This window comes from Sparassis crispa (assembly GCF_003851025.1).
Source record: "Sparassis crispa DNA, contig_000003F, whole genome shotgun sequence".
In the NCBI taxonomy this organism is placed as follows: domain Eukaryota; kingdom Fungi; phylum Basidiomycota; class Agaricomycetes; order Polyporales; family Sparassidaceae; genus Sparassis; species Sparassis crispa.
This window is the reverse complement of record NW_020939750.1, coordinates 2,906,429-2,927,718: the sequence shown is the minus strand read 5'-3', so window position 1 is coordinate 2,927,718 and position 21,290 is coordinate 2,906,429. Positions and strand designations below refer to the sequence as shown.

Here is a 21,290-nt window from a genome sequence, read left to right as displayed (position 1 = left end):
AAGATGTGTTTTGATGACAATCTGCGCATGTTTCGAAGGTGGAAGCGAACTCACCACCATCGTCGTAGTACCAACCACAGAGTTGAGAATAAGCGCTCAGGAGTGCGAGCCTCATGTCTTATCACGTGATGGCGTAATTAATAACGTCGTCATACCGTGACAGAGTCGAGCGGGTAAATTGCGTTTTGAGCTCGATCGGCCATGTCCACAGAGATTTTCAATCCAAACCCGACTATCTTTGCACCTGCAAAATCCACACGTGCGGTCCCATCATATGCGAAGGGGCATGGTCTGTGGCTAGACGAGGGGGTACGCGACGTGCAGGAGGAGGACGATTCGCCTGACGTGGAGGTGATTGATCAGGACGAGATTTTCGGTGGGTTGACTCCTTACTAAGTACCTTGCAAATGTCTGACGAGCACTTTTGAATGTATACGCATATTTTTTTCTCTCGCTGTAGAGCTCATCCGTTCTATTTCTGACCCCGAGCATCGAAGCATGACGCTGGAACAACTTGCAGTTGTCTCTGCACCTCAGATTTCGTTTGACCCTCAAGTTCCTGATCGGTTGATGGTAGAATTCACGCCGACCGTACCACACTGCGGAATGAGCACATTTATTGGTACGCACTTCGGCCCATGTCCCCGTTATCGACGATACTAACAGAAATTTGTCTCAAGGGCTTTCCATTAGGGTGAGGCTTTTGCGGAGTCTACCACAGCGGTTCAAGGTGGACGTACGCGTCAAGCCAGGGTCGCATCAGAGCGAGCATGCCCGTGAGTCATCTTGAATTTATTTTCTCTTTCATAGTCTCACTTCTCATACTGCCCAGTAAACAAACAGCTGAACGATAAAGAGCGTGTTGCCGCTGCCCTGGAGAATCCCGCTTTACTCGAAGTACTTGAGCAGTGTCTTTCGACTGCAGGGCAGGGTTCCGATGCCATCGTTGTATGAGCATCAGGTTTAGAGCCTCAATCTAAGGCCCCAGCATGTAGGAACTATTCGTGTATCGGTAACATCTGTATCGCATATCTATCAAATAATGGGAACGGCAAGAGGTATCGGTTTTTGATCTAGGTCGCATGGGTCACCATCTACAAGGAAGAGGTCGCATACTAGCCTGTACATATACTAAGCAGTATGTGATAACGCATTATCGAAAGCGGTCAAGAACAGAACGGAGTACTCAGGTGATGCTACAGCAATGAGGAAATGAGTATACGCATATATGCTTATGCTACAATGCTTGTGTGGCGGGAAGGATCTGGTGTAAGTAATCGACAAATCAGTGTGATGATACAGTTTCAGAGCAAGCACGGGTAATCGCGGAAGCGTGCACAAATGGAGATGAACGAAGTTTACCAAGAAACCGAATATAGAAGATCGAATGCCTAGAGGCTTAGTCCTCAAGGAGGAAGTCCCAGTCGATAGCGACCTCGGGAGCGCGCTTCGCACACCATCCGAGGCCGAACACGCGCTTGCAAGCCTCCCGGCAACGCGCCTCGGGCTCGCCGCGATGGATGTCCCACATGCGGAATGTCACATGGCCCGCGGTGTACACCACAACCTCGTCCTCGTCGAAGCCGCCGCTGGTGAAGCCCATGTTCTCTTTCTCCGAGTATGACGGGACGTCGGCGGACACGTAGAGGTCAGTGAAGTGGTGAATGCTGCGATTGCCCATGGACACGACAGAGGGACGGCGGGACTGCGTCATACAGGCATTCTGCATAATGCGGTTGGTGAAGCCTGAGGAGAATGACGTTTTCTTGCAGTGAGAAGAGCGGTGGATATGCCCTTTGAAGTCGGAGGGTAGCCAGATAGTGATGTCAGTGTGAGCCGCGGAAAACACCTCCAGACGGAATTTCGTCGTGCGCGAGGGCATGAAGCTGCGGCACTGAAATGGGCGTCCGCTTGAGTACACGAATGACATGATCATTCGACGCAGCACTTACAATTTTGACTTTGATGGAGGCGCCTTGCTCGCTGCCGACGTACATGCTCAGCCTATGGTTGAGCGGCTGGTTGCGGGCCCGGTAGTGCGGCAGTACGAGCGATACATCGACTGGGTTGTGCTCTGTCTCCAGCGCGTAATCATAAGCGATGCGTTCCCCCGCTCCCCTGTATTTGACACGGTGCGATCCATTGGATTGCTCGAGCAGACTCTCGGTGCCAGTAAAGAACCTACGATCCTACATTTCTGGTCAGTACGTTAGCCGCACACTGACCGTTGGAGAACATACGGGCGAAGAGCAATTAGACATCACAAGCGAAAGAATAAAGTAAGGAACGAGGGGTGGAACAACGAATGGGGGCACCCGCGGGGTAAAGTGTAGAAGATGACTATAGCCCAGTGATTATAACTAGAGCGAGTGTGAGGACACTGTGGCGTCAGTGCTGCATGCAGCATTGTGCCAGATATGGAAGGCATTGTCCTCCTCTCGCGGCCCGCTTTCCCATGAGGCCGGCCTCGACAACAAAAGGCTTCGATTGTTGTGCGACAATAACATCGCCTTTTCTTCCTTGTGCGTGGTTTCCTATACTTTCTCGTGGTGATGTTTTACTCCCGCGCGGTGCATCCACAGTTACTCATCCCGCCCGCGGCGCATGACCCTCAAGCGTGTCCGTGCACCACTGCTTTGTTCCGAGTCGCTCCTATCGGAAAGCACTCTGTCAAGCTGGCCGTGTTGTGCCCCTGGAGTGGTTACTCGGGGTGCCCTTGATCGCTAGACCAGCGCTAGGATTTTGTTCGTTGCAAGGTCGCTTGTATCCACTCAGTGCGGACTTCTGATCTGTAAACTCACACGATTATTCGTCTGCAGATGAAGCACAAATGGACTACAGACGCCATTCAACAGTGGACCAATAGACGTGACGAATACCGCCAGAGGAAGAATTTACCGCCATTGACGGACTTGCGCGATTCGCTGGACCCCAAGGATCAACAGGCTTATCGTACAGCGCTTACTACAGAACGGACGATATTGTTAAAACGGTTGGATGCTCACGCTACGGAAACAATGTCTTGGCCAGTGAGTTATCCATTTTTCTCGGGAATAATCAATTCGTGGTATAACGTTGGTTAGATTGAGAAGCACCCTTTTATACAGTACGGCGCACCGTTTTCTGGAGTTTTGTATCTCCCCTTGAATTTCCGTCAAACTCATGGCACTACAAAGGTCATTATCTTCTCATGTTGTCGATTTTGGCCTGTAATTAATCCGTCCTTATCAGCTCGGGTTCAGACAAGGTGATGATCTGAATAGAATAGTGTTTGAATTTTACAATGAAGAAGTGCAAAAGAATTATCCAGGCCCTAATTTTATTGCGCAAGATGGCCTGCGACCAAAACGGTGAGTGCCAAGGGAATGATTTTATGGTGCTTCTTATTAGCATTGTATCGCAGCTACGAATACCTTGGTCCCATGCCATTCGTCGTCGGATATCAGTTATCAGAGGCGGCAGGGGAAGCCTCTATCGAATGGTGGGACCGCTACCTGCAACTGAAGTGGATCAACGATGGCACTTGGAGGAATGAAGTTGATTTTGACGATAACGTTCAAGGTTGGGTCTCAAAATCGCGCGGTGACTACAGCAGGAATCTGGATATGTTCGAGTACACAGGCCTTGACACATAGTCAGTGTGTATACGGTGCCATGGTTAGTTTTGTGGTCTTCTATTTCACGCTGTTGGTTAAACTTACTGAATGCAGTGGTTATTGTTTTCTGAGAACAGTAAATTGAAGGGGATCAGAGAAGACGGAGTTCGAGACCTCGTCGTACGTGTTTCCGGTCCACTTATCGACCGTGCCGTAACGGAGACGGATCAAGAACGGCACGGAGTATGTCTTACTCTAAGCCTACAAGGGAAATTCGTTGTCCGATGGCTCTTATTGTCTTGACGCCCACAAGGGTTGAAGGTTGCTCACGCGCTTGATTTTGCACCGGGGATGGCATTATCTGCGTGGGAGGGAACGATATATACAACCTGCAGAACACCAATCCGACGAGGCGGAACTTGTCCTGACATCGAGTGGAGCAGGAACCGCCGACTTCCGTACCCCGCCCCCCTGTCTCTAGAAAAATAGCGGAGCATTGGCTTGCCTACCTACATAGCACTGAACATGCCGTCATGATATCAAGTTTGTGGATCTCAGTAACGCATTATGTCGATCTACTACATTCTGGATTTGGTTCAGCGCTTGTTAGATCACCATGGTTAGGTTGTACAGCATGGAACAACTTCTCCTTATGCGCTACTCTTGATGGTGGGAGAATCTATCGGTGGGTTTACTCAGCAATTTATGCGCGACAGCCTCGGACAGTAATTTCGGTGGGCTGGCCGATATTTGATAGGATTGAAACACTCGCGCACAGGCACAGCAATTAATGGGGTTATATCCAGCGATGTGAGCTCGGAGCATCCCGATTATATATGACAACACACCCCGATCAAGAGTCACTTGATTATCGGAAACTCAGGATCTATCACAGCACACAATGGTGTACTGCTTGAGTCGTGGGACCTCGTGGGTGCGCATCGTTTAGGAAGATGAGATCAACTCGCAAAGGTGTGGTCGTCTCCCATAGACTAAAGCTAGTTCGTTCAGATAGTGGGCTTGCGCCGCGAATCGCGGACCAATGCTGAGTAAATCTGAGCATGCAGTACCTGGTGTTACCAGGTTAGGAAACTCTGTTGCCTCTTTGAGATTCTCACCGGGGATCTCCGAAAGGCACGTGCTTCAGGCTGTCGCGCCAAACGCGTGGATTTCTGCAGCTCTGTTCAGTTACACCACCTGCACCTTTTTCGCGTCTCTCTGGGAAGGCGATGCCTCCTAAAGTATGTGACTATTGCAAGCCACTTCTCTCGAAGTCTGTCCAATGATGATTGTACAGAGAAAACGGGCGGACGAATCCGTGGCTACTACGACACGGACCACCCGCTCGTCGGCTCGCGCAATGAGCGTGGATACCGCGCCTTCGGTCGCGTCTGCGTCAACCCCCGTGAATACCATGTCCACGCTTTCGGAGGTTGAGGGCGAGGCAGATGTACGTCCCGTCCATTTCGCTCGCAGCAGCCAGGAGTGATACACCATTTTTTCCTGGAATATGCAGGAGCCACCACCTCCAAAGAAGGGTAGGGCCAAGAAAGGAGGCACTTCCAGGGCGAAAGGGAAGAATAAGATACAACCTACTACGTACGTGTGTGACTTTTCCTTCCTGCTATTGTAGAGGACCCTAACCCCATACTATAGCGCTAATGAAGTACGATTCCTTCCAAATATGGGCATTTTCTGGACGTTCCGTTGCTGACTCATCTATGCAGGCCCAGTCCCAGGATGTCAAGTGAGTGGTCTTGTCGACAATCTCACATTTACGTGTCCTTGTGCCCGCAGGCGTACAGCCTCGTTCCATTCACTTCCCTGCTGCGCGGAACTGTCGAAATTCTGTTTCATACAGGCGGAAAACGCGTGTTTTGGCAGCTCAGGTCGGCAGCCTTTGCGCCGTCTTCTGTTACGCTCCTGCACACCTTATGCCCATTACTTCACTCTTCTGCTGCATTCCTCATAGAAGTTCTTACAGCGATAATGAACCGTCTACGTCCAATAACACAAAATCTAAGAAAAGAGCACCTGAACCGTATACTCCTGCGGGAGCGGCGTCCCTATTCAGCAGTTACACTGACCCGGACGATCTGAACGTAATAGGCCCAGAGGGCTTTGAGCGCCTGTGCTCGGACATGGATATTTCGCTGGAAGGCGCTCTGCCTCTCGTACTTGCATGGCAGATGAACGCAAGTGAGATGGCGAAGATCTCTAAGGATGAGTGGCAAACGGGGATGGAAGAGCTCCAGTGCGTTCGTTTTCTGTAATTTACTCAGCACAGAGATGTGGCTTACACTTGGTGTCATTCTAATATGCAGAATTGCGTGTCTCGAATATTTGGCTTTAGCTCTGCACGACGTCGAGGATATGCTGCTGTTAAACAAACCGCCCCTGAAACATCCTGCAGTCACCCCTGCACGTACCAAAAAGAAGACTGTTCCGTCGGAGCCTTACAACCGTGTGCGGTATTGGAAGTACGCAGCGGATACAAACAAGGCGTTCTCAGAATTGTATTCTTACTGCTTCAATCTCGCCAAGCCAGCGTAAGCTTACGAATTTGTCACTATTTGAATGTGACTTACCCGCATGTTCCAAGTGGAGCCAGGAATATCGACATGGAGGTAAGGCGTGCGATCCACACTCTCGTTCCAATAACTTATTCCATGTGGCCGTTGTTCAGACAGCGTCTGCATTTTGGAGTGTTCTTGTTGTACCGCAGTATCCCGTCATGAAAGAGATGCTAGAATTTATCAACGTGTGTTCCTCCAGCAATCTGCCTCACAGTTTACTGATAACGTGTGACAGGACAAGGGAACCTACAAGGGTGTCAATAAGGATCTCTGGAGCATGGTGCGTTGTTCTTTTTTTGGTTGTCATTCTCTTTGTCTCGTCCTGCTTATTTGTCTCCTGATACACCTTCAGATCCTTGAGTTCTGCCGAACAATTCAACCGGATTTGTCAAACTACGACGCGGACGGTGTAAGTATATATTCACACCAGTGCTTCCGTTCTATTAGTCTAACATGTAGATCGTCAGGCGTGGCCTACAATGATTGACAATTTTGTCGAGTGGAAGACCAGCAGGAGTAAGGTTGATAGAGAAGAACCCGCTGCACCGATGGATGTGGATGAATGAAGATCACTTATCACGACAATGTCATCAGCATTTGTGGTTTGGTTATGCTTCATTTTCCCAACTGCTCTCCCGTGTCCCAAGGTCATTCCTTTGCTGTTTCGCTGTATCGTGCACAATTTCCGCCACTGTTGCATGTCTACGTTACGCTCCGACATTCTACACCCTCACACTTTACGCTTTCACATTACGATGTGCCTTAGTTCCGAATACCAGTGGTGTCCTGTGGGTTCATCGGTCAAAGGTTCAGCGGGTTGCGGATTTTTGTCAATTATTTACGTAATTACGTGTTGATAAGGGTCATGTAGGAAGAAATTACTGCAGAAATTACTGTCACAGTCTTCCCACTACTCCCATCCGCTGCAACATGTCGAGTAGAGCAGGCGGGCTCTACGGAGGAATCCAATTCTCCTCTACTAAAGCTTTCTCCTCTTCTACCCCTCAAAATGCCGTTCAAACGCCTGTGACTGCGCCTGTCGAGAAAACAGAAGTAACTGCAACACCCTCTACTGATCAGCCCTCGACAGTCCCGCCAGTAGAGAACGCGAGCGCAACGGCGAGCATAAGCACTACGTTTGATGCAGGCGCATCAGCGAAGGCTACAGCCGGTATCTCTTCCTCTCCTGCAGCCTTGCCGATGTAGACGTTGTTATTCACACAATCATCGTTCATGCTTCTCCCACCTGCCCCGGACGCATGGTGATCACCAGGATGGTCTGCCAGCCTCGCATTCGCGCCCATCCGCCGCAACCAAGCGCAGAAGGCGAAGCCTGCCGCGCCGCGTCTGCCTGTGGGGGCGGCAATGACCACAGCGATGGGCGCGGGCGCTCCTGCGGCGATCTCGAGCACGGCGATCGTGTTTGCGCCCCCTGCTCTTGTGGAGCCGGCCAAACCCGCCGAGACTCAGAATCAGCCGCAAGGGCAGGGATGGGGCAGGAAGGTCAAACCGCCGTCTATGGTTCTTGACGAAGATGTGAATGGGTTCAAGACTCAAAAAGGCGGAAAGAAAAAGGGAAAAGGCAAAAAGGTCAGTCTCTTCAACAAGGTATCCGAGTGGGTGTTGACGGCGTGACATCGTAATGCCAATAATTTGCACAGCACAAAAATGCACCTATTGTCGCAGTATGGGATCCCACGGAGCAATACAACCCCATGCGTCCAAATGATTATAATGAGTACAAGAACCACAAGCGTCACGAACACGAGGAGCGACGGGAGCAATTGGCCGAGAAGCGCCGCGCAGAAGAACGGAAGAGGAACCGACGGAGTAATAGCTACTCGGACAGCTATGGAAGTGGTTCCGACGACGAGCGACCGCGGAAAGCAGGTGCGTGTTCTGCTGTTGGGGGCTACAAACGTCGCTATGAGCTCTATTTTTTCCTCGCAGGTCGTTTCGACGATCGTGATGATTACCGCAATGAGGAGGATTATGACAAACCCCGTGGACCTGGCAGTGGTCCTCCTGGGCAGCCCCCGCCGGCAGCCATGCCGATGAACCTGACCGGCGACGAGGCCTATCAGCGCCGACTTGCAATGTCTGCTGCCTTTCGCCGTGCAGCATCCCCGGGTCCCCCTACCTCCTCCACAACGCCTGTCACTTCGACAGAGTTCGTTATACCTTCATCTTCGTCTGCCCGCTCTTCGGTATCCTCCACAGTTCCTCAGGCTCCTGTCTCAGGTCTCCCACCTAGTTTCTCCCCCGCGGCTGCCGATGATGAGGACGAAGATGTCATACCAGGGCTTAACGTTCCTTCGGCTCCACGTATTCTGCAAGGAGAGACAGGTGAAGACGCTTACTTGCGCCGCCTGGCATTGTCACAGGCATCTCCACCTTCTGCGCCCGCCCGCGAAGAGCGTGATGGTTCACCGCTGGCATACAATCCCTTTGCCCCGCCATCCTCGGTGCCTCCTCCGCCTACCCTTGCACCCCCGATGGGCACAACGTTATCAGAAGAAAAGGTACGCAGCAGCCAGCAAGTAGCGGCTGCTATTGCTGCGAAATTAAGAGCTCTCGCTCCCCCTGCTGGATCTGATTCTCCTGAGCTATCTGCGGCGTCAAGCAGCCAGTCACCGGTTCCAGAGGCTGCTCCGAAAAGGCACGTATTTGTTTCAATGGTATGAACGCTTTTCTGAAGATTTGCGCTTTCACGTGTGGCAGGCCTGACCCGCGCGGTTTCGCTGAACGCCTCATGGCTAAGTGGGGACATAAGGAAGGCCAGGGTCTCGGCGCTGATGGAAGCGGGATTGTGCACGCGCTCACGGTAGAGCAAGTCGCGGGTGGGAAGGGGAAGGGGAGGGGCGGTAAAGCCAAAGAGCAGGGAAACAAGTCTATTGGTGTGGGCTCCAAGATGGGCAAGATCGTGAACTTGAATGAGGACGCAAAGACGCGGGAAGACCGGGAGCGGTTCGGCGAACCGAGCCGCGTCGTGGTACTCACGAATATGGTGGGGCCGGAGGATGTTGGGGACGAGGATCTCAGAGAGGAAATTGGTGCGTGCAATCAGTTCGGAGTTGCAGGCCGTCGTACTCATTAACTTCCCTGGCCAGGTGACGAATGCTCGAAGAACGGTACTGTTGAGCGTGTCATCGTACACCTCGTACAACCGCCGCCCGAGGAACCAGAGGATGCTGTTAGAATCTTCGTGCTATTCGCAGGGCCCGTGGGCGCTTGGAAGACGGTTAGGGAACTGGATGGGCGGTACTTTGGCGGCCGCAGCGTGAGGGCGCGCTATTTCCCGGAGGCGCGGTTCAACCAGTTCGCGTTTGACGCGCCATTGTGATGATAGTCTTCTATGTGTTTTGAAATGTTTTATTGCGTCTGTTATCTATAGCTCGGTGCTTAAGGTAAGGAAGGGTACCGACATACGAAGGTGGGAACCAGCTAGGTAAATCAAATTTCCACGTTTGACACAACACATCCATTGTCCGTGCAAGAAAAAGGCCAATGACAAAGGAGTCCCATCATCCCGTGAAGAAATGCCCACCCAGCACAATGATCTAACTGCGTCACAAGATGTTCTACAAGAACAATAGTAATCGGCAATGTTGTGCAGAACGAAAGAACACGTACCTTGGATGGCACTTATTGGAGCACCGCGGCAGGTAGAGGGAGGTGGTGCTAAGTCGGATGCAGGCATCATGGAGACCATAGCGTCCCGTGGCGTACTACCGGTCGTTAAAAAACAATGACCACCGGAACCAACCATTATTCTGAAGCCGATCAGATTGCTAAAACCACATCGACACTGAGAAGCTGGTGTCTTCACTGCGCATGGCATGCCACCATCCAGGAGGGAAAAAAAGTAGTTCTCCGGGTTCGAGTGTCACCGCCATTGCCTGGGGGACGGTGTTGTCCCAGAAGAGCGGGTAATCACCATGGTTGGCTGCAGTGTCTGAGAAGACATCTACGCGAGATGTGTTGCCCATCGATGGATCTGTGCTGTTCGCAGCCGGGTTGCGCGCTTGGTTGGAGGAGACTGAGGGAGGAGGGTAAGGGTACATGGACGGAGTCGTGCTTGGAGGAGCTAGCCAGACGGTTTTTCGTCCTACAACTTGCGCTGCGAGAAGCGTGAGCAAAATTGTGGGAAAATACTTAGCTATAGCTCACCGAAGAAGTTGAAGAACGGATCCTTACCGTCGATAAGTCAGAAGTTACAATAGTGCTCCTACCAGAAACATGCACGCACCGTATGCGCGGGAGAGATGGTGCCCGCGGGTCCTAACCACGTATTCAGGACTAATTGGTCCTCGTTCGCCGGTGGTGTATATGTCGGAAAATCCTCCGTTGGAGATGGAGAGGTATATACATAATCCGGAGGCATCATGTCATCTCTGAGAGCAGGAAACTGCTTGAGGAGATTGTGCTGAGCCAGGTACAGCGTCGGCCGTTGCTCCTGATTTGAATCACGACCCAAAGAGTCCAGGAACTCATCCCAAGGCATCATCTTCTGTGTCCAATCTGCTTCTGTATAATCCCGACCAATTTCCACTGGAACTACCCGCCCAGGTCCAGTTACCGCTCGCAAATAGTCCAGAGATCGCCATGGGTGCTCATTCATGGCAGGCCAGTCGCAAATATAACCAGGCAGGACGAAGGGTCGTCTCGACAATGACGTGGCAAAAGATGTTAGAGATGGGGGTACATCTAAGCGCGGCACAGCTTCCGAATAAGTCCTCAGCGCAGTAAGCGGGAGAGTCGGAGAATGTGGAGTGGTCACTGGAACGGGAACCAACATCTCACCAGCTCCGGGAGACCGAAAGCATTTAGACTGGACTTCTGCAATAAGATCAATGGTGAAATCCAGTCGGCCTTCCCCCGGAGCCCCTGCGATGATGATAGCATGGTCAAGTCTCGCGATGCAGGACAGCGCATACTTTTGAGCGTTTGTTGAGTTGAGGCTATATATGTCTGCTAAAGACCGTAGGATGCAGGCGTCAGTATACAGCCTCCGCCATCCAATCTGTGCTGCACTCGAGGACACTGCCATTTCCTTGTGTGCCAGCTGGATGAGTTTGTCTAACTTCAGACAGAGCTCGGCATCAGGCGATGGTGTGTCCGACAGGCGAGCTGCAGCGTCCCGCAAGGCATCCACGTTTTCTGCTCCTTACATGGATCAGCGCTCTCTGCGCTCTTCAGGTCTGACATCACTCACCCTGCGGTGTAGGTCCAAAGTCATTCCCCAAGCTCTCCGAGACTGCGCGTGCGGCACCCTGAGCCCATGCGATTGTTGTCATGCAAGAGTTGGTCTACAGAATTCTCTCAACGCTTCGGTCCGTGATGCAATGAAGGCGACTCAGTGGATCTCAAGATTTCTCATGACCGCTTTGGGTGAGAGAATGACTGGTCAAACCGAGGTCAAACGAGATTGTACACAAACTACGGATCAGCAGGATATCTAAGCGGCCTCGATATGGTTCACTCCATCTTTCATCAAATTGTGCGGACAAACGCTCGGCGAATTCCATTTCTTGTCATTCCGACTCTCCGAGCGCAGAGAAGGGAAAAAAAGGTGCATTAAAGAGACTTACAGCTAGTGGACAGCGAATTCGCTGAGAGGGACGTCGAAGAGGGGGTTGGGTGATGGAGGACAAACGAGAACATAGGTGTGACGAAGACAAAGTTGATCAGTCACGCGGGGGAAGATTCGCAGATGACCACAGGGGTCACCCGTGACATGATCAATTTTCTGTCACAAGGGCGAACTTGATAAAAGGTGCAGTCGTCGTGGCCGGTGGGCGTGAGAACAACCCCGTTTGCTGTCTTCGATCTCTGTGCCGGCACGTGCGGTCCGGCTCTACCCTTTTTACGTTATGACCTCTAGGTATGCACCCTCCTCCCGTTATGGCAGTCGTAGTAGTCATCCCACATCTTCAGGTTGGACCGGCTCCTCCTTCTTCTCGACACCGGTTCGTCGACCTCAGTGAGGACAACAGCAGCAAAGCAAATCGCACAACTAGCAACCAAGAGCGTCGTCGGAGATGCTGTATTGGTCGAAGAGGATATTAAGACAAACCGTCAACATGTTACTCTCAGCGATCAGTCGGGCTGGTCCGAGCTAATGGCCGTGGTAGCTCGGGTGTGTTGCACTTTCTCTTCTTCATTCATATCAGGTTTGATATTGCTCTCTAGATCCTACCGTACCTTCATTCTAGATCTCATGAAACACGCTCCGCCGCATCCACATCCCTCGCCCAGATCTGCGCTCTCATTCCGTCATGGCAACCCGCGTCAGGGGAAGAGGTGATGGCCTCAGATGACATGGTTCCTCCCTCTCCCCCAGAGTTTCCGCCTTTTTCTGTTCAGGAGCTGATGGAGAAAGGCACCCTACTTTTAGCATCCTCTGGCAAGGAGTTCACCAAACCATCGGGAATCCTGTCGAGTTCTCTTGAAGTCAAGAAGGCTCGAAAGGAAGCCATGGGCCGCCTAGGACTCGACTTCCTTGACAGCGTCGGAGGCGCGGACGATATGGACATCGAGAAAGAGTTGGCAGAAGACATCGACCAGGACGTGGAGATGAGCAGCGTGAAGGCTGAAGAGGACATACATCCGCTCAGTCCTACTGATGAGATGGTCGATGTCAAGATGAAAGAGTCTTCTCCTGCTGGTCGGTCTACCTCAACCACCCCCGCCGCCCCATCTCCTGGACCATCTGCGACTGCGGCCGCGCCGATCGACGAGACGGCGGCTCTGTCAGCGCGGGAGCGTAACCGTCTGAAGCGGAAGCGGAAGGCAGGCAATGGTGCGTTCGTAGCAGCACCACCACCTGCACAAAGTGTCGGAGCCAGATATAGTGCGACAGCTGCTGGTCTATCAAAGTACGGATACTCATTCTATTGACATCTGAATATGTCCTGACAAATACCAGAGCTCGATTAGTGTCCACGGATGATCGCGCAGGACCCTCCAGCAAAGCGGAGCATCCACAATCACCAGCGGACGGTCCTTCTCGTGACCGCGTTGTCATCGATCCTTCCAAAGGTGGCGCTGTCTCCCCAAAGGTTGAGAAGCAATCAAAAGCATTGGAAGTCCAGTCAGGTTGCTGGCCGTGGGATGGCGTTGTGAAGGTGCTGGAAGTTGACTTATTCAGTCCTGCATGGGAAGTGCGACATGGAGCGGCGTTGGCCCTGAGGGAGTTGCTCAAGATCCAAGGAAAATGTGGCGGCATGCGAGGTACAAGGATTTAACAGGTCGAGTCTTATTCTTTACTGATGGCCTCGACCTCTAGTTGATTCCTCTTGGGGAGATAATCAGATCGCTCACGAAAGATGGTGTAACGATCTTGCAGTCAAATTCCTCTGCATATTCGTGCTCGACAGATTTGGAGACTTCGTCTCGGATCAGGTACGCGTTTCGCATATCCATCGTCGAACAGTGTGGCTCAAGCTCCCTGTCAGGTCGTTGCTCCTGTTCGAGAGACGGTATCGCAAACTCTAGCCTCGCTCCTTATCCACATGCCTCGTAGATCTGTTTTACATGTCCATTCAGTCCTTCTGCAGATGATCCGGCAAGACTTTCCCATCACTGTGAAGCCTTCCCAAGGAAAGCTCGCCGATAGACATGCTGAGAAGGGCCATGTTTGGGAAGTTCGACATGCTGGTCTACTCGGGATTAAGTACGAAGTGGCTGTCAGGAGTGATCTGGTAAGCCCAGATGCGTCGCGAGGCCATCGCGAGGTTATCGAAAGCCAGAAAGAGGTGCTGCGAGGCGTGGTCGATGCTGCTGTCCTAGGGTAAGTGCACTTTGCATCCGCATCTCAATGACCACAGATTGACAATTGTTTCAAGACTGGGCGATCGGGATGATGACGTTCGGTCGGTTGCTGCGTCGTGTCTTCTCCCCGTGGCTGCACATTTAGTCGAACAATTGCCAGAGGAGTTGAGCCGCGTGCTCGCGGTTCTCTGGAGCTGTCTCGGTAATATGAAAGATGATTTGAGCTCCAGTGTCGGAGCGGTCATGGACCTTCTTGGTTGGCACTTCCTTTATATTGTTATAGACGGTGTTATTAATATCATTTTGAAGGCAAGCTGGTCACCTATAACCAGGTAATCGAGATCATCGCTGATCAAACGCGGTCGTACGTGCCTACTGATCAGTCAATATCCTATTCATTAATGGAATCTTACAGGCATCCGATCTCGGTGCTCGCCCCTATGCTGTTCCCCTTCTTCCGTCACACGATAGCAAATGTCCGGCTCGCTGTGGTGAAGACGCTTCAAGCGTTTATGACCGTTTCATCACTCCCCAAGGACTGGATCAAGCTGCCCTTCCTCAAACTACTATTCCAGAATTTAATCGTCGAAGAACGCTCGGATGTCAGGGAAAGCACTCTCTCAGCATGGCGGCTCGTCCTGTCTATCTTGAGCCCGGTCGATGGGTGGATGCATTCTCTGATCCAACAACAGGTTCTGCTTGACTGGTATGCGGTCTTGATGACACCGCTTGGTCTGCCCCTCGATACTTCTACGTTCTATGATCCGACTTTGGCAGCCAACCATGGTGTGCCTCCGGAGAGACATAATGTGGATAAGAACATGCTTGCCCAAGATATAGCTCTGGTGACAGTGGAGGTTGTACTGAAAGCTCGGATTGCTGCTGCCACAGCGCTCGCGTACATCATGGCATTCTGGCCGTCTGCGGTAGGTTTGACGTCTCCGTTATGATTTACCCAAGCTGACGCACGGTCCGTCCACCAGGGTTCGGGCATGAAGCTAGATGACATGTTCCGGCCAATCCTCGCTCACTACATTGACTCAACTAGCATGCTTCAGAAGTTCCTGGCTGCAATCATCGCGGAACAGTGGGCGCGAGAATATGACAACACCGCGTCACCGTCGGATCCTTTGCTTATCAACAAGTCGACTCTTGCAGCAGAGATCAGCGGTAAGACGCTGGCGTGGTTGCAGGGAGACGCTCCCCCCGCGTATCACGAGATGGCGTTCACGCTTGCTCGCATACATGGCGAATGCACAAATCTGCTGCAATCCTTTGTGTATGACTGCAAGGTCCCGCAATCGTCTATTCCGTCGTTGGGAGTGGAGGTTGACGTCACCGGGACAAGGCCCGGCTGCTTCACTATTGACATCGCGCAAGCTGCCGTAGGTGAAATGTTCACGACGCTAAAGGACATCCTGGGTCGGACAAAAAAGCGGGAGCTCGCTATCATCAAGGAGAAGCGGATTAAGGTCATGGCTAGTATTGACCGTTACATTGAGGTCAAGGCGCAGTATGACGTCCGTGTCGCTGCCGCTTTTGCTGCTGCGTTTGTAGCGTTCAAGAGCACACCCGATAAAGTCAGTCCGATCGTCAAGGGCATCATGAATAGCATCAAGGTAAGGATACGTCATAATACCCATCTGCTCTCACTGAAGACCTCCTGATCATTATAGAATGAGGAGAACGTCGACCTTCAAACTCATTCCGCGATTGCTGTCGCATCGTTCGTCGAATTTTGCGTGCAACGCGATCTGCCCCAACCTCCGGATAAGATTGTCAAGAATCTCTGCACTTTCCTGTGTCAAGACGTTGATCAAACGCCTACGTTTGCCTATGCGCGCAAGATCCTCAGTGGAGTTTTGTCTTTTCCGAAATCATCGGCTGCCCACAACAATGGCAAGGATATCTCTGACAAGGCCGCGCTTAGTCCTGAAGAGGCTGAGAAAGCCCGTCTATCACGCCGCGGTGCACGTCTGGCTTTCGAGCAGTTGTCGACGAAATTCGGGCCGCGGCTACTGGAAGTTGTGCCAAAGATGTGGCAGTCTATGGCCGGTGGGCTGCTCAGCGCGTGCGCAACTGGTGTGTTCACTTCTTCATCACCGTGCAATTAGCTCAACCATTCGCAGATTCTGTGAGCAAGATGGACACAATGATCGAGAAGCACTTGGGTCAAGATGTCATCGACTCTTTCAGCGTTCTAGAAGCTGTCGTGCCCACATTCCATGAGGCACTTTGGCCCACGCTGAACGAGCTGTTCCCGATGGTCATCCTGGCCCTTCGCAGCCGATTTGCGATTATCCGTCAATCCGCCGCTCGGTGCTTCGCCACGATATGTTATACTATGACCGTCGAGGCTATGCGATACGTCATCGAAATAGTAGTTCCTTTCCTCGGTGACTCCTTGAACCTGGCGTACAGGCAGGGCGCGGTGGAGCTGATTTATCGTAAGTGATCGTTGGTTGTCGTAGTGTTTTCGCTTCTGACGTCCAGTGCAGATATCGTCCAGCAGCTGGATATCAAGGCGCTCCCGTATGTTATCTTCATGGTTGTCCCGGTCCTTGGGCGGATGAGCGATTCAGATGAGGATATCCGCGCCACCGCAACGAACACGTTTGCTTCGTTGGTGAAGATGGTACCGCTGGAGGTAAGGAAGCTTGCAGCATTCTGATGTCTCCTATATCTCATTCGTCTGGTTTGCCAGGCCGGCCTTCCGAGCCCGCCGGGTTTCTCTGAGGATATGCTTCAACGTCGTGACGAGGAACGCAAATTCCTCACCCAGCTGCTTGACGGTAGCAAGGTCGAACAGTACACCATTCCCGTTGTAATCAAGGCGGAGTTGAGGAAATACCAACAAGAAGGCGTAAACTGGCTTGCGTTCCTTGCCAAGTACCAGCTGCACGGAATCCTTTGTGATGGTAAGCTCTTGCGTACACCCCGAAACTCATTGCGAGCTCACTTAATATACCAGACATGGGTCTTGGAAAGACGCTGCAATCTATTTGCATTCTTGCAAGCAAGCAATATGAACGAGCTAAGAGACACGAGGAGATTCACTCGCCAGACTCTGTTCATCTTCCGTCGATCATCGTTTGCCCACCTACGCTCACGGGTCACTGGTACTACGAGATCCTCAAGTACGCAGAGAGCCTCAAACCCATCCTCTATACCGGGAACTCGAGAGAGCGCGCCAAGCTCCTTGTCAAGCTGAAAACGTACGACGTGGTTATTACTTCATACGAAGTTGTACGAAACGACATCTCCAACTTACAAGGTCTGAATTGGCACTACTGCATCCTTGACGAGGGTCATATCATCAAGAATGCAAAGACAAAGCTCACGAAGGCCGTGAAATGCATTCGCGCACACCATCGCCTTATCCTCTCTGGAACGCCAATTCAGAACAACGTGCTGGAACTCTGGAGTCTCTTTGACTTCCTTATGCCCGGCTTCCTTGGCACCGAGTCGTCATTCAACGAGCGTTTCAGCAAGCCTATCCTATCGAACCGGGACGGGAAGGCTAAGACCGGCGAAGCTGGTAAGTGTACCATAATTCTTGTGAAAGAGAACATGGGTGCTAGTAACTCTCAACAGCTGCCCTTGCCCTTGAGGCCCTGCACAAGCAAGTTCTTCCCTTCCTCCTGCGGCGTTTGAAGGAAGACGTCTTGCATGATCTGCCACCAAAGATCATCCAGGACTACTACTGCGAACTGTCAGATCTGCAGAAATACCTCTACGATGACTTCTCACAGTCTCGGGCGCGCCACGCAGCGGAAGACGTCGTCCGTTCGGAAGAGGGAAAGAGCGGGCAGCAACAACACGTTTTCCAATCTCTTCAATACCTACGGAAGCTCTGCAACCATCCTGCACTGGTCCTCAAGAACGACAAGCAGGCTATCTTGGATGCTTTGTCGAACTCTGGGCAGAAGGCCGAGTCGGACGACTTGAGTGACATTCACCACGCCCCCAAATTGCTTGCTCTTCGGTATGCAGTAAATCCAGTCGTTATGGTCTAAGTTAACATACTATTTTGTGCAGACAACTCCTCATTGACTGTGGAATTGGATCTGCCCCTGGAGTGGGTGGCGAAGTGGCGAAGAGTGAACTCATCGAAACGGAGTCCACAGGCACAGGAGCCTTCTCTCAACACCGCGTTCTCATCTTCTGCCAGATGAAACAGATGCTGGACATCATCGAAACCGACCTCTTCAAACATTACATGCCCTCTGTAACATACATGCGACTAGATGGTGGAACGGACGCCAAGAAGCGCCATGCCATCGTCCAGACGTTCAACTCTGATCCCAGCATCGACTGCCTTCTCCTGACTACCCATGTCGGGGGTCTCGGTCTGACACTCACCGGTGCCGATACTGTCATCTTCGTAGAGCACGATTGGAATCCGATGAAGGATCTTCAAGCCATGGATCGCGCCCACCGTATTGGCCAGAAGAAGGTCGTGAACGTGTATCGCCTCGTGACGAAGGGGACGCTAGAAGAAAAGATCATGGGGTACGCGCCTTGTCTTCTCAGCATGCTAATCTATCTGACGATCTCGCAGCCTGCAGCGCTTCAAGCTTAATATCGCTAACTCAGTTGTCACGCATCAGAACTCCGGCCTGGCGTCCATGGACACCGATCATGTGCTCGACCTGTTCAGACGCACTACCGAAGAGGAGGATGCCGCAGCGGCTACCAAACATAAAAAGAAAGACAAAGATGCCTCCTCACTTCCAGGTCAGAGGAATGTCCTGCGCGGCCTAGAGGACCTTCCCCCGGAGGAAGAGTACGAAGGGTTAGACCTGTCGAGTTTCATGGGTTCCCTTGGACAGAAGTGACCTCACTATCTTATTATTTGCTTTCGTTCTCGGACTCTGCTCAATGAATAGATATACTGATAGGACTGTACACTGTGTCTGTAGTATTAGCGATTAATACGTTATAATCGTTCTCTCGTCCCATTGATTCGCATACAAAATATATTACAATACGCACCTTATTCATTCTCCCCGAATCCAAGATTCCAGAGACGTACGTCTGAGACCTTGGAGAAATTCCCGTGAGCCTAACGAAGGGAGAGTCGTTCGGATCTCTTCCGCAATGGGCCGCTATAGATCAATGTAAAACCTGTACTCCAACTCGAGGAGCCACAGCTGTACAAGTAACTAGCACCGACCACACTGCTTGAGGTCGTCAGGTTTGTATCACTCACTGCTAACCGTGCATTTGGTACGACATAAGCGGGCACCGTCCGTGTCTTGCTTAGAGTTCCGGAGGCGGCAGCGTCAATGGTGGAAATGCAGATGGACTTGCCGGTTCTCGCCACCACTTCAGGTGCGATGCGATTCAACCGCGTATCCGGTTCTATCATGAAGCTTGATGGTGAATTCGTACATCGGTATTTCAAGTCTGCCACAGTGCCTAACCTTAAAACAAGCGATAAAAGATGGTAAGAACGCGCACATATCCCGGGAGCCGCTCTCATGGCACCACATATGCATTAGGGCACCTTCAGCAAATGCCACCTGTTCGAATCATTGACGAGTTGTTGAAGACGGAGCACTCCGTCGTCATGCAGTCGGTAAGCGAACCATACCTGGCAGCGATTAGCAACATACAGTTTAGCCGTTTAAAAAATTGCTTTCGCCGATCAATCATAAGTGCTTAAAGGACAAGGCATTGCACGTCAAGAGTAGCATCGAGCTAGACACAAAATACAAAGAATGGAATCGTCGCATGCTCCGAGGGTCGTCGACGAACATTTCGTCCGTGTACCATACAACACTGCGACTTGCGGAAGAAAAAGACACGAACATCGATGATTCATAGACGGAAAGCGATGACGTTAGAATTTCAGAGCCTCGGAGATGACATATGAACGAATATCGCACTTATCGTATTTGCAAAGGAACCATGATCACCATCCCTGAATGCGAAACGTAGCCAGAGCACCGGTCGCTACTTGACAATCGGCAAGCTGACTGCACTCACAGTTAGCAGCGGTTCTGACAGCGAAGGCTCGGCAGCATACCTGATATGAAGCCCTCACGAACTTTCAACTTGGTCTAGCCGATGCTCCCTGTCCCGCCGGAGGGAAGCTAGAAGCTCCAGCACCTTTTTCCATCTAGATTCATCGGGAGAACGGAAGTCTCTCTTTACGTCCACTTCATAAGCTATCGCCCTCTTGAGGTCAAGTTCTGGGAAGATCACGTCGAGAAAATGTGCCGCCGCAGACGGGTCTGGGACCGAGTCGTTTAACAAAGCATTGAACCTGAGGGTGCGTAGACAGTGTCCGACCGCAGAAATATTAGACAAAGAGTCCGGTGATGGAAGTGCATCGAAGTTCAGGTACGGCAGACTGAAGTCTTTGAGATTCGGACAGAGGCGGGCGAATGCAGTAAGGACATGCCCCGCATCCACTGACGTAGCCGTGCCCCAGATTGATAATACCTCTGCATCAGGCCAAGCAGAGGCCATGTCCACGAGCTCTTGGTTTGACAATGACATGCCCTTTAAAGGTGTCAGGTCTATGACGCGAAGACTGCGCAACGACATGAGGGATTCGATAATTGCTGATAGTGGCAGATCCTCCGCTCCGAAACCCGTTGCACGAAACTGCAGATTGCACAGAGAAGGGAATTTGGCAGCTATCATTGCTGACAGAGAGCGGAGTGATTCGGCGTCCTCCTGGACCGCAATGTCGACCGAGAAAGTGTGGATAAACGGGGAGGAGATCATGGACAAGAACCGCATGGTAGTAAAGATCTCGCCATCAATCCTCAACGTCTGCAACATCTTGAATCCAAGGCGGGTGACAACATCATTGGCCATCGAATTGACGTCGATACTGAGCTCAACCAGGAGCGGCAATGCTGCAAGCCCTTGCAGAAGGGGAAGATTTAGATGATCCGGTTGTATCCGGAGTGAGCTGAGACGCCTGCACGATGAGATCGACACCAGCGACAAAGTGGTCTCGTACCCAGACGGGTATCTCATCGCACCCTACCACCGCAGATAACACGTCTGGGGCAGTTTGATAGAGCCCTCCTACCTTACAGTTAGCGCCCGTTAGCCGCTCGAGAAGCCTCGCTTACGTGCTTCTTTAATTATGTGCCTGCCCACTCATTGAGCGCGACTTTTGATCTCTATGCCCAGTTTACATGTATGTTTTGAGGAGATCTGACGGGAGTGAGTTCCCGAGAACCTCTGAAGCTTTTCCGAGATGGCCCGGATACTCTGAGCTCGTGCTGACACAAAGGAGCACCGGAAATGCATTAAGCCAGCTACTTTGAGTGAAAATGTCAAGGAATCTGGCTGAAAATATGCTCGGGCTCTTCCTGTGGTG

At 51.7% G+C, this 21,290-nt stretch overlaps 8 protein-coding genes across 8 annotated transcripts; 5 read left to right on the top strand and 3 right to left on the bottom strand.

Moving 5' to 3' along the window:
* Nucleotides 1-201: 201 nt before the first annotated feature.
* Nucleotides 202-954, top strand: SCP_0410670 (MIP18 family protein; the record flags this gene model as incomplete). Its single annotated transcript, XM_027757794.1, has 4 exons — nt 202-376; nt 461-622; nt 681-776; nt 833-954. The coding sequence occupies 4 exons, from the start codon at nt 202-204 to the stop codon at nt 952-954; spliced, it is 555 nt and encodes a 184-aa protein (XP_027613595.1).
* A 445-nt stretch (nt 955-1,399) lies between these two features.
* Nucleotides 1,400-2,261, bottom strand: SCP_0410660 (hypothetical protein; the record flags this gene model as incomplete). The annotated part of the gene is made up of 3 exons (XM_027757793.1): nt 1,400-1,894; nt 1,953-2,189; nt 2,241-2,261. 3 exons carry the CDS (start codon nt 2,259-2,261, stop codon nt 1,400-1,402), a joined length of 753 nt encoding a protein of 250 aa, XP_027613594.1.
* Nucleotides 2,262-2,819: 558 nt separating this feature from the next.
* Nucleotides 2,820-3,635, top strand: SCP_0410650 (hypothetical protein; the record flags this gene model as incomplete). Its single annotated transcript, XM_027757792.1, has 4 exons — nt 2,820-3,029; nt 3,108-3,176; nt 3,232-3,350; nt 3,404-3,635. The coding sequence occupies 4 exons, from the start codon at nt 2,820-2,822 to the stop codon at nt 3,633-3,635; spliced, it is 630 nt and encodes a 209-aa protein (XP_027613593.1).
* Nucleotides 3,636-4,825: 1,190 nt separating this feature from the next.
* Nucleotides 4,826-6,738, top strand: SCP_0410640 (hypothetical protein; the record flags this gene model as incomplete). The annotated part of the gene is made up of 12 exons (XM_027757791.1): nt 4,826-4,837; nt 4,894-5,046; nt 5,113-5,195; nt 5,253-5,262; nt 5,324-5,343; nt 5,581-5,850; nt 5,921-6,145; nt 6,199-6,223; nt 6,283-6,357; nt 6,408-6,452; nt 6,525-6,581; nt 6,640-6,738. 12 exons carry the CDS (start codon nt 4,826-4,828, stop codon nt 6,736-6,738), a joined length of 1,074 nt encoding a protein of 357 aa, XP_027613592.1.
* A 364-nt stretch (nt 6,739-7,102) lies between these two features.
* SCP_0410630 (hypothetical protein) lies at nt 7,103-9,515 on the top strand (the record flags this gene model as incomplete). Its single annotated transcript, XM_027757790.1, has 6 exons — nt 7,103-7,343; nt 7,446-7,762; nt 7,834-8,062; nt 8,123-8,831; nt 8,894-9,225; nt 9,283-9,515. The coding sequence occupies 6 exons, from the start codon at nt 7,103-7,105 to the stop codon at nt 9,513-9,515; spliced, it is 2,061 nt and encodes a 686-aa protein (XP_027613591.1).
* Nucleotides 9,516-9,963: 448 nt separating this feature from the next.
* SCP_0410620 (Clavaminate synthase-like protein) lies at nt 9,964-11,469 on the bottom strand (the record flags this gene model as incomplete). Its single annotated transcript, XM_027757789.1, has 4 exons — nt 9,964-10,292; nt 10,343-10,364; nt 10,422-11,332; nt 11,388-11,469. 4 exons carry the CDS (start codon nt 11,467-11,469, stop codon nt 9,964-9,966), a joined length of 1,344 nt encoding a protein of 447 aa, XP_027613590.1.
* A 576-nt stretch (nt 11,470-12,045) lies between these two features.
* SCP_0410610 (Probable helicase) lies at nt 12,046-18,783 on the top strand (the record flags this gene model as incomplete). The annotated part of the gene is made up of 18 exons (XM_027757788.1): nt 12,046-12,056; nt 12,110-12,311; nt 12,365-13,050; nt 13,101-13,405; nt 13,461-13,576; nt 13,630-13,964; nt 14,020-14,201; nt 14,255-14,309; nt 14,361-14,871; nt 14,929-15,564; nt 15,622-16,027; nt 16,075-16,392; nt 16,444-16,592; nt 16,650-16,863; nt 16,917-17,483; nt 17,540-17,930; nt 17,984-18,457; nt 18,507-18,783. 18 exons carry the CDS (start codon nt 12,046-12,048, stop codon nt 18,781-18,783), a joined length of 5,835 nt encoding a protein of 1,944 aa, XP_027613589.1.
* Nucleotides 18,784-19,990: 1,207 nt separating this feature from the next.
* Nucleotides 19,991-20,941, bottom strand: SCP_0410600 (hypothetical protein; the record flags this gene model as incomplete). Its single annotated transcript, XM_027757787.1, has 2 exons — nt 19,991-20,873; nt 20,925-20,941. 2 exons carry the CDS (start codon nt 20,939-20,941, stop codon nt 19,991-19,993), a joined length of 900 nt encoding a protein of 299 aa, XP_027613588.1.
* Between the last annotated feature and the right edge of the window lie 349 nt (nt 20,942-21,290).